Raw genomic sequence first — 14989 nt, forward strand, 5'->3', positions numbered from 1 at the left:
AATCAGTCATGGGAATCAACTGCCTTTTTATAATTATCTACTTATTGTTATATAAGTGTTTGAGGCATCATAAGTATAACACATCTTAAGGTCTGTACACTAATTATCCATTCGTCTGCTTGGATAGGCTCTGATACCTAGCCAATATTTCCATTCTGCTGGACATCTTGAATTGACTTCATATGTGATGATTTTCCTGGAATTTGGAGGGACAATAAAAATAAAATAAAATAGAATGTGGAGCCCTTTATGGTTGCAGCATCTTTATTTATGTTATGGAATGGCTTCAACGCGTTAAATTGTAATTGCTTCAGTCATTCACTGCATTATTGTTTACAGTGTGACAGCTGAAAAGTGGGTGCCGATCATAGAAGTCCCTGTAGATAGCATAAAGACATACTTGCAGAAAAAAAAAAGAGAAGGATTTTCCATATTGGGTTTGGAGCAAACTGCAAACAGTGTACCTCTTGATCAGTATATCTTTCCAAAAAAAATGGTAAGCTGTGTCAAATTCTGAATTTGCTATTTTGCATCTTCTTGTTCCATGGAATGGCCTTCTGGATTGATACTTAGCGAGAGCATATTGCTCTTTCTGCATGCTACATGTGTAGCTAAACTGCTATTGTTTTTGAATTGATGTTTCAGATTTTTTTTTTTGGTGCACAATTGATGTTTCAGATTCAAGGTTAAAAATGTAGAAGGGGTGAAATTAATTTCTAGCTTTATCAAGCGAAAACTAGTTGCGGAAATGAAGTAATACTTAGAGAGGGTGACAATATCTTTTTTCCTTATTAAATAGGAATCTAAAATATACAACCTAAATCACAGAATTAGATGTTGAATCTCCTCAATTATCCATTCTCTTAATATTGAATGATGAAAGAGAGGAAAAATTTAACCAAGCAATTAAGCTCAAGTTGTTAATGAGCTCCACCAAAGGACGAATCATCGGGAGAACCTGAGTTCGAATCTTGGGTGGAACAATTCTTGGCCAAACTATACTTACCTCAAGGCCAAACTCCGGATTACCAAGGCCCCCTTCCTCAGGGAACCGGAGGGTTAACACCAAAAAAAAGTGGAAACATACAAGGATAAATTATGCAAGTATATGTCTTTTAATATCTAAAGAAATTGGTCACTAGAGAACATAACTGATGGAATTATTTTAGTATTGAATGAACAATATCACGTTCCTGGTAAATAAATAACAGACTTTTATATATTTTTCATCTCTTAGAAAAAGGAAAAATAAACGTGGTTGCTTTTTGTCAATTAGGGTTTCCTGTTTATATTTAATTGGTTCGATGCTATTTGTCGATCTCTGATATTGCTTATATTTTCTTCCCCTTTGATGCCACAAATTTTTAACATGACTTGGTGTTTGAGAATGTCCTTTTCTTGTTTACTCAGGTCCTGGTTCTCGGCCGAGAGAAAGAAGGTATACCGGTGGATATAATCCATATTTTGGATGCTTGCGTCGAAATACCCCAATTTGGGGTTGTGAGATCTCTCAACGTTCACGTCAGCGGCGCTATTGCTCTCTGGGAGTATACTCGACAACAGAGATTTAGATAGTCTATAATTTTACAAGCCAACCACATCACATTTAAAATATTGGGAATTAAGGCATTTTGCTCCCATGTCGGTCCATCAGAATATATTTCAGGCTTTAGCCTTTTGGACTGACTATGAAATTAATCTCCCATTAGGGAATACACTTCAACCAACTCTGTTGGTAATATTTGTTGTATTTTACACTAGAGATTGGGACCACTTGCATTTCTTTCAGAAACTCAATAGCTGTGATATTTTTGTTATTTTCATTTGCCGTGAGACTTACAAACCCTTTGAATCTCTCAAATAACAGTTTCTGTTAATTTGCTAAAGGGCCGTCAATATATGATTTGTCAAGTGTTGATACGTTTCAATAAAATGTTATGGTTGCGTCTGTTTTAAACAAAGATGCAGCTCCAACAGACTCTAAGCCAACTATGTAAACAGCTTTGAATATGGGTGTAACGAAGACCCACCTGCATGGCAATAGATTTTTTTATTTTTTTGAAAGGGTGATGACAATAGTTGTATTCCTGTAAAAATAAAAAAGAAAACAGTTGTATTGTTTTAAAACTGTCATTTGTTAAGCTTCAAATATAATTTTTTTTCTCAAGTACAATTCACTTTTGTATTAACTATAATTAGGTAATAATAAATCCTGAGTTTAATCAACGAGTTTTTCTATTCACACCCTATATATTTCTGGTTACACCTAGTTTTTTTAAAAAGTTTTTGATAATACCAAAATTGTCCTTTTATATAAAAAAAAATTAAAATATTGATTTCATTCATTGTCACACTAAAATTTCACTCTCTTTCACCCACCAACGATCAAACAATTCTGATGTTCAATTAATCTCTATGGAAGATTAAAAAGTGAATCAAAACATCTTTCATTCATACTCGATTGCATATAAATAAGTGAATTTTTTCTTCTTTTTCAATAACGCTGGTTTCAATTTTGTTCTTTTTGTTCAACTGTAGTGTACGACAGTTTCAGTTTTACATTGTTGGGGTTAACTTAAATTTAGTTTAAGTAGGTTCATGTAAACTTAGTTTACATAAACTCAGTTTACATGACCTACTTAAACTAAGTTTACATGTACATACTTAAACTGATATTACGTATAATCATTGAACAATGTTGAACTTTTAGATGTACATTTAAACTGAGTTTACATGACCTACTTAAACTGAGTTTAAGTATGTATACTTAAACTAAGTTTACATGAACTACTTAAATTAAGTTTACATGATCTACTTAAACTGAGTTTAAGTATGTACTCTTAAACTCAGTTTACATGTACATACTTAAACTGAGATTACGTAGAATCATGGAACAATGTTGAACTTTTAAATGTACACTTAAACTCGGTTACATTAACTACTTAAACTGAGTTTAAGTACGTACACTTAAACTTAGTTTACATGACCTACTGAAACTAAGTTTACATGACCTACTTAAACTGAAGAGGAATTTTAGGGTGTAACCAAGAAAAAAGGAAGATGCTTTTTGAAAATTAAATTTTATGGAAGGATAATTCTGTCATTTTGGGGTGCAACCAGGATTAAACATGGTGTAATTAGAAAAACTCTTAATAGTGAATATTATTATTTAAAAGGGGAAAATAACAAATATATCACTTTATACTTAAAGTGAAGAAAAATGGACAATTCAGAAAAAAGAAGTGGTTTGTATATGTGATTAACCATGACCTTTTCATTTTTGATTAGTCTCGTTACCTATAAAAAGAAAGGAGGTATGTATTTTCCTAGACAACTTGTACATGAAGGTAAAGTTCTGGATTCGATTTTCGTACACTACTAAAATTTCATAGCTCTGGCTACCCACAAATGACAGCATAAATGCTGAGCAAAGTACATGAAAGAACTTGTCAATGTCAACAATCAGCACGAATGCAAGACAAGAACTTAAACCTAACTACATTATATATTCCTGTCAGATAATATGCTATTGTACTTCTATTCATTTATATAGGTTTTATCTTTGACTTATTGCATAGATATATTTATACTCTAACTCTCTTTATTTCCTTTTTTTTTTTTTTAATTACTGTAGTACTTTTAAATATTCTCTAAGCTCTCCTATTCTCCTCTTCTTTACACATCTTAACAATTTTTTTACTTAAATATATTTGAGACATTATTACACCTTGAGACAGGTGAACAACCACCGTAAAATTGAAGTTCAAGCTCACTTGCATGTCGAAAACACTTTGGGAATGATACTTTTTCCTCTACTTACCTGATAATAAAACATAATACATAGTATATCAGAGTGTGCTTAGCATCTGAGCTTATAATCACAAATAATTCTAAAATTTGAATTCAAATACCTGCAATTTTTTAAATCCATTTCCTGAGATTCCTTTCTTCTTCTTTTTCTCCTTTTTTGGGTCGTTTGACCATGGTCTTAAGAAGCTTGGAATTAGTAGTTTCCAATTGCCAAAGCAACCTGGCGTTCCTGCATTCTTCGGCTTCTTCTTTAAAGAATTCATCTGCAAAATTTAGCAAAGAAACACTTGTGTTCCATAACTTCTAACATTAAATTATTGTGTGGCGTATTACTACAATTATGTCCTATACAGAACTTGTAAGTCTTGGACATCAGTAATTCGTTAACTTGCAAAATGGTCGACATTAACTTATTATTGGAAAAAATCAAGTTCACGTTGAAAAAGTTTATATACCGATCACTTTACAAGTTTTATAAAATTTATAAAAAAACTACTACATCCGTTCCCATAATAACTGAGTCATTTGCAAAAAAAAAATCCCAAATTAACCGAGTCATTTGCAAAAAAAATGTCACAAACTAACTGAGTCATTTCACTTATCAATACAATATTAATTACTTTTTTTCATTTTATAACTCTAATTAATACTACTTTTATCACTTTCAATTCAATATATTCCACTTTGTATTTATGGTAGTGAAGAATGCATCAATACTTAACAAGAGCACTAAAAACCATTTTTCTATCTCCTTCATTTATACATTTTTCTTAATACGTGTGAAACGAGCAAATGACTTAGTTAATCCGGGACATAGGGAATAATAAGTATGATATTAGTGTCTATTAATTGGAACATAATACACACCATATTATTTACGCATCAAATTCGATAGTGATAAACATGAAAAGATATATTGAAAAAAATTCAAGTTAGACATTCAAAAACATATAAAGTTCTTCTAAAACGAGTTTATAAAACACATTCATCACTTTATAAGCCAGTTATCTAAGAACAAGGCAGTATCAATTCAAAAACCTAATACTTATGTAGTAGAGATGAGTTAGGCCTTTAATCTAAATTTAGAGGTTATGTGAGTTTTGGTTCAATCCAGTTCAGAACAGGTTCTTTTATCACATTTTTTTTTAATTTTTACAGTAGTTATTTTAAAGTCAATTTAAATATCAAAGTATTTGCTATGTAATTAATGGTACCTGTACTATTGGAGTTTGGATATTATTGTTTGCAGAATCCTTAGGGAGTAATGGCATGGATGATGCTCCTCCTTTTGTTGAATTCCGAAGGAGACGTGAATACATAAGCAACCCTGATCTTCTATCATATCCTTTACTGCTACTTGTGCTAGCTGAGCCATCAATGCCTTGTTGTTTAACAGTGTGATGTATATGATAATGGTGATGATGGTGATGATGATGCTGTTGAATTGATGATGATGACCTCTTTTTCTTAGGTTTCTCAACATATACTTTGACTAACACTGCCTTATCTTTGCGGTAACTTACCTATAAATTATTACTCAGAGAGGTAAATTAAATAGAAACTCCATATGTCAAATTAAGCACAGCACAAAATTAGGCACTGATTAGAGAAAAAAAATGTAGAAGTAACTAATTTACCTGTTTGGTAGGCATTTTGGAACAAGGTACGAAGCATGTATGCTTTTTGTGAATTTAATTATGTTTGGTTTTGGTTAAGTATTCTACTGTGATAGCATCATCATGCAGGCCTAGAGTAGCTAGTAGATGTTACCTATGTTAATTAGAAGTTAGGCTAAGAGAATAATGCAAATTTATAGTATATTTGTTTGGGTGGAATTGGAATTAACCAAATTATGCTTGGTGTTAAAGAAGATTAATGTAATTATCAATTTATCGTTGTCAACAATGTTGCGGCCCAATTATGATGTGACTAAGTATAAACCATCAGCTTACACATGTGATCTTATGGTCTGCTTGCCATTTTTCTTTGTTTTCCCTCAACAAAATTAAGTTGTTAGTCATACATTAACATCTACCCACAGATTATTAAATTAAAAAAATGCTAACAAGTATCACATAGACATTAAATAAGAAAACATATATAATAAAAATATTTTAAAATTTATGCAATCGACCTCTTAAAAATAAAATAAAAAATTATTGTCAATGTAAAATTTATTTTATTTTTTGTTTCCTTAATTAGTACCTACCTTAGAGGTACTAGTTAGCATGACTCACCTTTAATATTAGTATTTTCTTTGTTACATAAAAAAATGAAAATTAAATAAATCACTAGATTCGTGAATATCATATATTTTATGGGTGAAAGTTAATAGTGTGAAGAAAAAAAAAAACCATTGATTTAATAATCAAAATATACAATTGTTTTTACAAGGCTTAATTGCACTTTTGGACCCCTATCTTTCCAAAAGTTGCGGTTATGGACCCCTAACTAATTTAAATACAAAATAGCCCCCTATGTTTTGATTCTTTGACAGTTTTGGACCCCCAAGGCAAAAAAAAATAAAAATTGACACGTGGCACCTCACTTAGGGTGCCACGTCAGCGTTGACCGAGTCAACAATGGACTGGGGGTCCAAAACTGCCAAAGAATCAAAATATATGGGGCTGTTTTGTATTTAAATTAGTTAGGGGTCCATAACCGCAACTTTTGGAAAGATAGGGGTCCAAAAGTGCAATTAAGCCTTTTTACAATTGAAGGTGGACAATGGCAATTAGAAGCCCGCTGTTGTCCCTTTAAACAATGTAAGCCCAAACAACCACTAATCATGGATGAAGGGCATGAGGAGACGTAACACATTGGTGATGAGGGGCATGTTCATAATGATGTAAATGAGTAGCCTTGTGAAGAGGATGCACATAACGATGATGGTGATGAGGATGAGCAGAACCATGAGTCTGAAACATCTGATGTGGTAAAACAAAATAGTGAAACAACAAATTGTACCAAAATGGAGGAATGCGTGCCTGTTTCTCACAAGCTGAACACGAACGAGGAAAACGTATCACATGAAAGTATTTCAGAGACACATGTTGAGGAACAAGATTTCAACTCTCAACCTGTTGAGGAGCAAGTTGCTAACTCTCAACCTATTCTAAGCAGAGTGGCACAGGAAGATCTTGAGGTTGTATAGAAAATGTTGGAAGCTAAGTCTGCATGTAATGTGGATAGGATACATAATCTAATGCTTCCAAATGAAGTTATTTCCTCCTTTGTAACATCAAGGGTATAAGCAACCCTGATTCACGAATTGCCTTGAGAAACTTGTGTGTGTCACACACTCACAAGCTGATGAATCATGGTCATTCTCACGTTGGAACCACTTGATGGGACTCATTGTGTTAGGCGTCCCATATCGAGTAGATAAAAGTGTTTGATGTGGTATTTAAGTCATGAGATTCTTCCCTAAAAATTCACCCAATAAACCAGTCTTTTGGGTTAAGCTATCCTCACAGGTTCCTCAATATTCAGAGAAAGCTTCTTTAAGGATGGTTTTGAGTTACCAAATTTTTGCTTTCCCTCGTTCTAATTTTTCTGATTTTATGTTCTTTTCATTTTTTATTGATTGGTATGGGTAAGGTCGGTCTATCTTACAAGGTTTTACAACTCAAGAGTTTACCTCAACTCGTTTTACCTAGGTAAAATCAACTCGAAAACCGACTCGATAACTCGTACGAGTTTACTTAATATTAAAATTATGTACAATTTATTATATACATGACATATGTAAGCTAATATAATATTGTAAATATGTCAATATTATAAAATATGACTTGATTATAATGACAGAGTATACCCAATCATCTTAATAAAGTGTTATGTTCAACTTAACATCAAAACATAAAAATTAACGCATAAAATAATAAGTTTCATAAGTCATTGAGCCATTCAAAATAACATCCAAATGAATAGAAAAGATATTGTGATTATCTTCTAGTTGCTCTTAATCATAATGGTTTATAATGTGATTTTCTTTCCTTTTTTTTAAGACATCTTCCCATTTTTATGGTTACACCGGGTATAATCAGCTATCTCTATTTTTTTTGAGAAAAAAAATTCTTAATTTAATTCGTTGATATTGTGGAAAGATAATCATTATTTAAGAATTTTTTTGGAAAAATTATTTGTAAGTATTTTATTTTTACTTTTTCTAAAAAGGGAAATTGCAAGTATTTATTTGATATAAACTGATAAAAAAAAGTTAATAAATATTTTTTACACTATTAATAATACTAGTTGTTGGATAATTAATAACATTTGAATTTGATTATAACTGCTTTTAAAGTTGAATATACGATTAAATTAATTGTGATTAATTTTTTTTTACAACAACATCAAAATTTAAACATGATTTTTAATTTTTTTTTTTAGTCGAGTAGGCCTCATGACTCAACGGTGTCAGAGATTACAAAGTTCCTATATCAACAAGGTAAGTTGAAGTGATGCTTTTGCCAGGATATGAGTCAATTATATTACTTAGTTACTAGGTAGACCAACATTTTTATTTTAATAAAGCTAGACCAACATTGGTTGACAATCAAAATTAAAGTTTGTGACTAAAGGTAGGTTAGGAACATATTTTTATATACGAAAAATCCGATCAAATTAAATGTACTTAACTATCAAAATTAACCTCCACGATTAAAAATAGATATTTTGGTTTAGGGGACAAAAAAAAGTTGCCAATAATAGTGGTTTAAGACAGTTGCTATTCTAGGATACTCGTAAAACTCACTAATATAGTAATATTATATATTTAGAATCACTAATGCATTAAGTGAGATGATTCTTAATAAAAACATGATACTCCATTTGTTTTAAAAGGAATGTTGCATTTGACTATTTCACATAAATTAAAAAACAATTACAAATGAAAGAGGAAAAATAATTGTAATTTCATCATATTATCGTTATTAACTATTGAGGTTTTTTTTGTACCAAAAAAAAACTATTGAGGTTTTCTAATTATCATAAATACAAATCGAGGGCAACATATATAGATAAAACTAATTGGAGGGTATAATTAAAAAATTTGCATTGGGAGTTAAAAACGACACTTATTTAGAGACAAATTATATATATTTTTCTTCCAAATTATGACACTTATATTTGGGATGAAGGGTATTACGAGTATTTGGCACATTTATTTAACTCACTAATTGATTCAAAAAGAATGTAACAAAAAAAATTCAACGAGATAAAAAAACATTAATTAGTCTCGTGAGTTTATCTCAATTGATAGTTGGGGTTCGAATCCTGAACACTTCATTTATTCACCTTAAAAAAATAAATTTCTAGTCATTGGACTAATTGACAAAAGAAACGCTAATTAATAATATATATATATATATATATATATATATATATATATTACAATAATTAATAATATATGTTAGGTCCCCCTAAAAAAATATGTTAGGCGATCAGAAGAATATGTTCTAGAATATTTTTCAAAAATGGATATTGAACATGATTAATTGATAAAATATGTTAGGTTCCCCTAAAAAAATATGTTGGGAAATCATAAGAATATGTTCTGGGATGATTTTCAAAAATAGATATTGAACATGATTAAGATTATATCATTCGGATAAGAATACACATGTGGATGTAGGTGGATTTGATCAAAAAAGTTATTATGTCAATTAATTAAGAAAAAGATTAATTCAGAATGTAACAAAAAGTTATTCAATGAGAAAAAAATAAAGCACACTAATCAATAAGATATGTACTTTAAAAAATAATAAGATATATTTTTTTCTTTCAAAAATCAATACGATAGGGTAGATCTGAAAATCAGAAGAATATGCTCTAGGATATTTTTTTTAAAAATAAATACTGAGTTTATAATCTTGTCAAAAAAAAAATATTGAGTTAATTTTTTAAGTACAATATTGGGTTTAATTTTATGTGTATGATTATAGGAGTATATATATTAGATAAGAATAAGAATACGTGGATACATGTGGATTTTATCAAAAAATAAATATACCAATTAATAAAAAAAAAAGATAAATTTATATATATCGAAGTATTAAAAAAAAAAAAAAAAAAAAAAACAACTATACTACGTATCTACACAAAAATTTCGGTTCTAAACATTTATTGTCCAATATTTTCACACGATACAATCAATACGAGTTTCTCTCTTTAACCTATAAAATCACAACAATTGATGCGTTTTCTTTTCATCGCATCACAATTTTCTTAATTCATCAACACACTTCACTGTTTTATTGTTTTGATCAACTATGAATGCTTTAGCAGCCACAAACCGTAATTTTCAACGTGCATCTCGTATCCTTGGTTTAGATTCCAAGCTTGAGAAGAGTCTTCTCATTCCATTTAGAGAAATCAAAGTATGAATGTTGTTGATCAATCCTTTTTTTTGGGTTTCTCTGTTTTTTGAATTTTTTTGGTTTTAATTATAATTTGCATGGTTTTTCACTTTCCACGTGATGAAAAAAAGTGATTTTTTTTATGTGGGGTGTGTTGAAATTGATAAGGGTTTCTGATTTTCTCTGTTGTGTTTGATTTGTAGGTTGAATGTACTATTCCCAAAGATGATGGAACTTTGGTTTCTTATGTTGGGTTTAGGATCCAACATGACAATGCTCGTGGTCCAATGAAAGGAGGAATTCGTTATCACCCTGAGGTTTTGATCTGTTTTTATTTTTTTTATTTATTGTTTTTTATTTTATGTTCCTTGTATGTACTGATAAATTTGAAATTTATGATCTGTTTCAATTAAACTCTTAATGTTTGAAAATTGAAAATTTCACAGCTTGAATCATTGATTGCACGGTGTAGCCTTATGTGTTTAATGTATGATCTGTTATATCACATCATAATTGAGCCCTAATTCATTACAGTATACAGTTCTAAAATCAGGGTTGGAATTTTGTTTTCAAAATTGTTTTTTGGTATGCCTTGCATATATGCTGTAATCAATTTTCTGAGTCTGCATCTTTCAAAAAATTTGGTGACTTTTGTAATAATACATATGCTTTTTCATGATCAAGTAAAATTGTAAACATTCTCAGCTTCTGGTGGTAAAAAGAGTCTTGCGATTTTTTGTGAACTGGTTTTTATATTAGATTATTTTGATTTTGTTTTGTGCACTGGTTTTTGTGCTTATATAAATGTCCTTTATCCTTATTATGCTTCTTCTGTTGTGGTATTGTATTAGCATGAATTGGTTTGAAATGTTGCTTGCCTATTTCGGCATTCTGAATCCAATCACTTTTGATATTCCTTTTTAGCTATTACTTCCCTTGAATCTGTAGACAAACTGCCTGTTTGATATCAAAGTTTTAAATTATGGTCACAATATCCACGAAATGCAACCGGACAAATATGTCTAATGTTACGAGACAAATATGTCTAATGTTACGATTGCAATTGATTGTGGAGGACCTTTAGAAACTAATATTATGACTGCAATTAATGTTGAATGTCTTTGAAATTTTACCTGCTTATTTCTGTATTATGGATCCAACCGTGAGATACAGGTTGCATATTCCATGCCATTTATTGCTTCTTGAATGCGTAGATATAATGCAGCTTGTAGTCAATGTTTTAAATTTCGGCTACATGATCTCTGATATTGCAAGCCGACAAATATTGTTCCATTTGTCCCGACTCTAAAACTTCAATATTACGACTTCAATAACTGTTGAATGCTGTGAACTTGTACATGCATTTTTTGTTATTCCAAATCCGATCATGAGATCATCGTATATCTCCTTTCATTTATTGCGTCCTTGAAATTGTGTCAAAGATTTAAATTGTGTCTACACGGTCGTTGAAATTGCAAGCCGAAAAATATGGTTCTTGTTATGGTTGTATGTTGATGCTTTAGTCCCAGTTATGAATGTTAACAATTTAATTCTTTATATTGCTTTTGAAATCTAATTGTCAAATTCTCTGGTGCCAGGTTGACCCTGATGAGGTGAATGCTCTAGCTCAGCTTATGACATGGAAGACAGCTGTAGCAGACATTCCTTATGGAGGTGCAAAGGGTGGAATTGGTTGCAACCCGAGGGATCTGAGCATCAGTGAGTTAGAACGTCTAACTCGGGTTTTCACCCAAAAGATTCATGATTTAATCGGCGTTCAGCGAGATGTTCCAGCTCCTGATATGGGAACCAATGCTCAGGTATTGTTTAACAACATAATGCTTGCTTTATGTCCATATATATGAATAAACCGTTTAGTATATCTTCTCATTATATCCATTTATTTTATAGACCATGGCATGGATTCTAGATGAGTATTCTAAATTTCATGGACATTCGCCTGCTGTTGTGACCGGAAAGCCTATTGTAAGTATCATATACAAACATTCCCCGAAGACATCAAAACCTCATTTTTCTTGTGTATATTAGTAATTTGAGAATTTGCTTAAAATTAAATGTTTATTCCTGTAGGATCTTGGAGGTTCTTTGGGTAGGGAGGCGGCCACAGGTCTCGGAGTAGTTTTTGCAACAGAGGCATGGTTAACTGAAAATGGAAGGTCAATTTCTGACCACACATTTGTCATCCAGGTATTTATTCACAACTACTTCAGGATGATAGATTATATATTACACATAAATCCTATTTTCATTGTCAATTTGATTTTTTATGTTTATTTTTTTGTGACATTTTCCAGGGCTTTGGAAATGTTGGAACTTGGGCTGCAAAAGCTATTTTTGAGAGAGGGGGTAAGGTGGTTGCTGTAAGTGACATCACTGGTGCTATAAAAAATCCCAATGGAATTGATATCACTGCTCTCTTAAAGCACAAGGAAACCAATGGAAACTTGACCGAGTTCCAAGGAGCTGATGCCATGGATCCAAATGAATTACTTGTTCATGAATGTGATGTTCTTATCCCCTGTGCCTTGGGTGGAGTTCTAAACAAGTATGTTTTTCTATGTCATCCAAACTCAGATCATCGACATACAATTGATTTTAGTTTTCTGTTAGGTTTGAATAGTAAAGATTAACATTGCATCCTCGTTATTTAATTTTATCTTTTGTGCATTCTTTTAAGTTTAACCATAACATTTTGGTTTTCAAGAGCTAAAACTTAATATTGATATGTCATTTTTTGAAGGGATAATGCTGCTGATGTGAAAGCTAAGCTTATTGTTGAAGCCGCAAATCACCCCACTGACCCTGAAGCTGATGAGGTACAATTACTAGTTTTAGAAGTGTTGTTTGTTATTACGTATATATTCTGAACTTATATTAAATAATGGAAGTCGTTATTTTTTTTCCAGATTTTATCCAAGAAAGGAGTCACTATATTACCTGATATTTATGCTAATGCTGGTGGAGTGACTGTGAGCTACTTTGAATGGGTTCAGGTAAATAGGACAAACAAAAACAACTCAAAGCCTAACCAAGCTCAAGTCTCTCTCTTTTTTATATTTATATATATGATTTAATATTGAATATATTGCTAAGTCTCACTTTGGCTATATGTTGTTTGCAGAACATTCAAGGTTTTATGTGGGATGAAGAAAAAGTGAACCGCGAGCTGAAGAAATACATGAGCAAGGCTTTCTTGGACATTAAGGCAATGTGCAAAATTCATGACTGTGATCTAAGAATGGGAGCCTTCACTCTGGGAGTGAACCGTGTCGCCCGGGCAACACTTTTGAGGGGTTGGGAAGCTTAATTAGTGATTCAATACTCATTGCTCTTTTTTTTTTTTTTTACTCAGACCGTTGATCACTACTTCAGAAGTAGAAATTTTGCCTTCTTTTTTACCTTTCAATTAGGCCTTTGATATCTTAGCATTAGTCGGCTAATTTACATAGTTATGTGAGACTTGCTAATATATATTATAGCGCCACTATTTTCATCTGAGAATTAGATAAAGTTATTTTAGTCATCCTTTGGTTCATCAAGTGTTGTTTTGTTTTCTATTTTACATTAGATACTAGATATTGTGTTTAAATGCGCATGCAAGTTAAAAGTAACAACAATTGATACTTTATGCATCCTAGTGTTCATGAAGAATTAGATATAAAATTCATGTTTTTGTACTGTGAAGAGAAAAGCTGTTAATAAAGAATCCGCTTAAACTACTGAAGCTGGGGTTGGTTTTGTGTCTCAAAGTTGGAGCAGGACGTTGATCCTTGAATCCACTCCACTTATCATCATTACCTTGAGATCCATCATGTTTTTATGTTGAGGCAATCTCATATATAAGTTAAGGTTATTGATAGAACTGGTAGGAAAACAAAGTATTCCACTGAATATACTTCTTTTATTAAAGATATAACCAGAAAGTTGCTTTACAACAGAGAATGCAAACACATAGAACTTACAAATTACAGAGAGAATGATGAAGATTAATACGACGTTCCAATCTTCTGACTTTCAATCCCTTAAAATATTCAGTTTGCATTAGATGTATGACAGCATTACATTACCTAGTCCTACAACTGCAATCACTACAACAAATGGCATTGATGACAGTTTAAATGTATACTTCTTTCTAGGATTATTCACTTTATGGAATCAGTTTCAAACCCTTTGTTATATTTGTTGAATTAGCTGTAAGACTAGATTAAGAGAGTTACTCAAACGTCTTAAAAAAGAAGAGTTACTCAAACTAACAGCCGAATTGCACATAAACTTAAGAAATCTTGCACTGCGAACGTGCAAAAACTCAGTATCACTCTGCATTAGGATCATAAACGGAATTGAAATAAAATGTCTAAATCAGATTCATGTCTTGTTTTCTGTACTAGCAAGATTAATAGTAGAGCACACTATATTAAGAGACAAAAGTTGGTGGGAGATAACTACATAACAGCAATCCCACTAATATTTTTTGGAACTGCTGGAGTTCTCATCCAGCAAAGTTGCTTGCTTGTCATAAAATGTAGTCTCCTCCAATACCTTCTTCCGGATGAGAAGTAATCCCGCCACTTCTACAAACAGAAGAGTTTTGCAAAAGTTGTTCATTTGATCAACTAGACCTACTCCCGTCAAGCTATCGACCAGATACGTCATAAAGAATCCAATCATTGCAGCGCGAGCTGCATGATATCAAGAAGTAAAAGTAAATAAAGTTGATTTTTGTACTCTTACTGAAAGAAGAAAAAAAATTCTCATTTCATTTTAGAATACAAAACGACCATCAAGTAGTTCAGCTTCAG

General features: G+C 31.5%; 3 protein-coding genes across 3 annotated transcripts in view; 2 read left to right on the plus strand and 1 right to left on the minus strand.

Moving 5' to 3' along the window:
• Positions 1–2127, plus strand: part of LOC25493589 (uncharacterized) — a 28273-nt gene extending 26146 nt beyond the window's left edge. The window contains exons 34-35 of the mRNA XM_013602132.3: positions 340–496; positions 1411–2127. Of these exons, the coding sequence (XP_013457586.1) occupies positions 340–496; positions 1411–1575 (322 nt within the window). The 3' untranslated portion in view covers positions 1576–2127. The remainder of the gene's footprint in view (positions 1–339; positions 497–1410) is intronic.
• Positions 2128–3399: 1272 nt separating this feature from the next.
• Positions 3400–5589, minus strand: LOC25493590 (myotubularin-related protein DDB_G0290005). The gene is made up of 4 exons (XM_013602133.3): positions 5448–5589; positions 5025–5333; positions 3912–4073; positions 3400–3820 (listed from the first exon to the last, which is right to left on the minus strand). The coding sequence occupies exons 1-4, from the start codon at positions 5460–5462 to the stop codon at positions 3770–3772; spliced, it is 537 nt and encodes a 178-aa protein (XP_013457587.1). The 5' UTR covers positions 5463–5589; the 3' UTR covers positions 3400–3769.
• Positions 5590–9893: 4304 nt separating this feature from the next.
• On the plus strand, positions 9894–13725 carry LOC25493591 (glutamate dehydrogenase 2). Its single transcript, XM_013602134.3, has 9 exons — positions 9894–10190; positions 10373–10486; positions 11768–11989; positions 12081–12155; positions 12261–12377; positions 12485–12735; positions 12931–13006; positions 13097–13183; positions 13312–13725. The coding sequence occupies exons 1-9, from the start codon at positions 10083–10085 to the stop codon at positions 13495–13497; spliced, it is 1236 nt and encodes a 411-aa protein (XP_013457588.1). The 5' UTR covers positions 9894–10082; the 3' UTR covers positions 13498–13725.
• The last annotated feature ends 1264 nt before the right edge of the window (positions 13726–14989 follow it).

This window comes from Medicago truncatula, chromosome 4 (genome assembly GCF_003473485.1).
Source record: "Medicago truncatula cultivar Jemalong A17 chromosome 4, MtrunA17r5.0-ANR, whole genome shotgun sequence".
NCBI lineage: Eukaryota > Viridiplantae > Streptophyta > Magnoliopsida > Fabales > Fabaceae > Medicago > Medicago truncatula.

Coding starts and splice junctions, on each gene's coding strand:
- LOC25493590 (XM_013602133.3), bottom strand. Junction 4,074..5,024: donor TCCAAACTCCAATAGTACAG/GTACCATTAATT, acceptor TAAATTTTGCAG/ATGAATTCTTTAAAGAAGAA. Junction 3,821..3,911: donor ATGGATTTAAAAAATTGCAG/GTATTTGAATTC, acceptor TTTTATTATCAG/GTAAGTAGAGGAAAAAGTAT.
- LOC25493591 (XM_013602134.3), top strand. CDS start 10,083: ATGAATGCTTTAGCAGCCACAAACCGTAATTTTCAACGTGCATCTCGT. Junction 12,156..12,260: donor TTGTGACCGGAAAGCCTATT/GTAAGTATCATA, acceptor TTATTCCTGTAG/GATCTTGGAGGTTCTTTGGG. Junction 13,184..13,311: donor GCTACTTTGAATGGGTTCAG/GTAAATAGGACA, acceptor TGTTGTTTGCAG/AACATTCAAGGTTTTATGTG.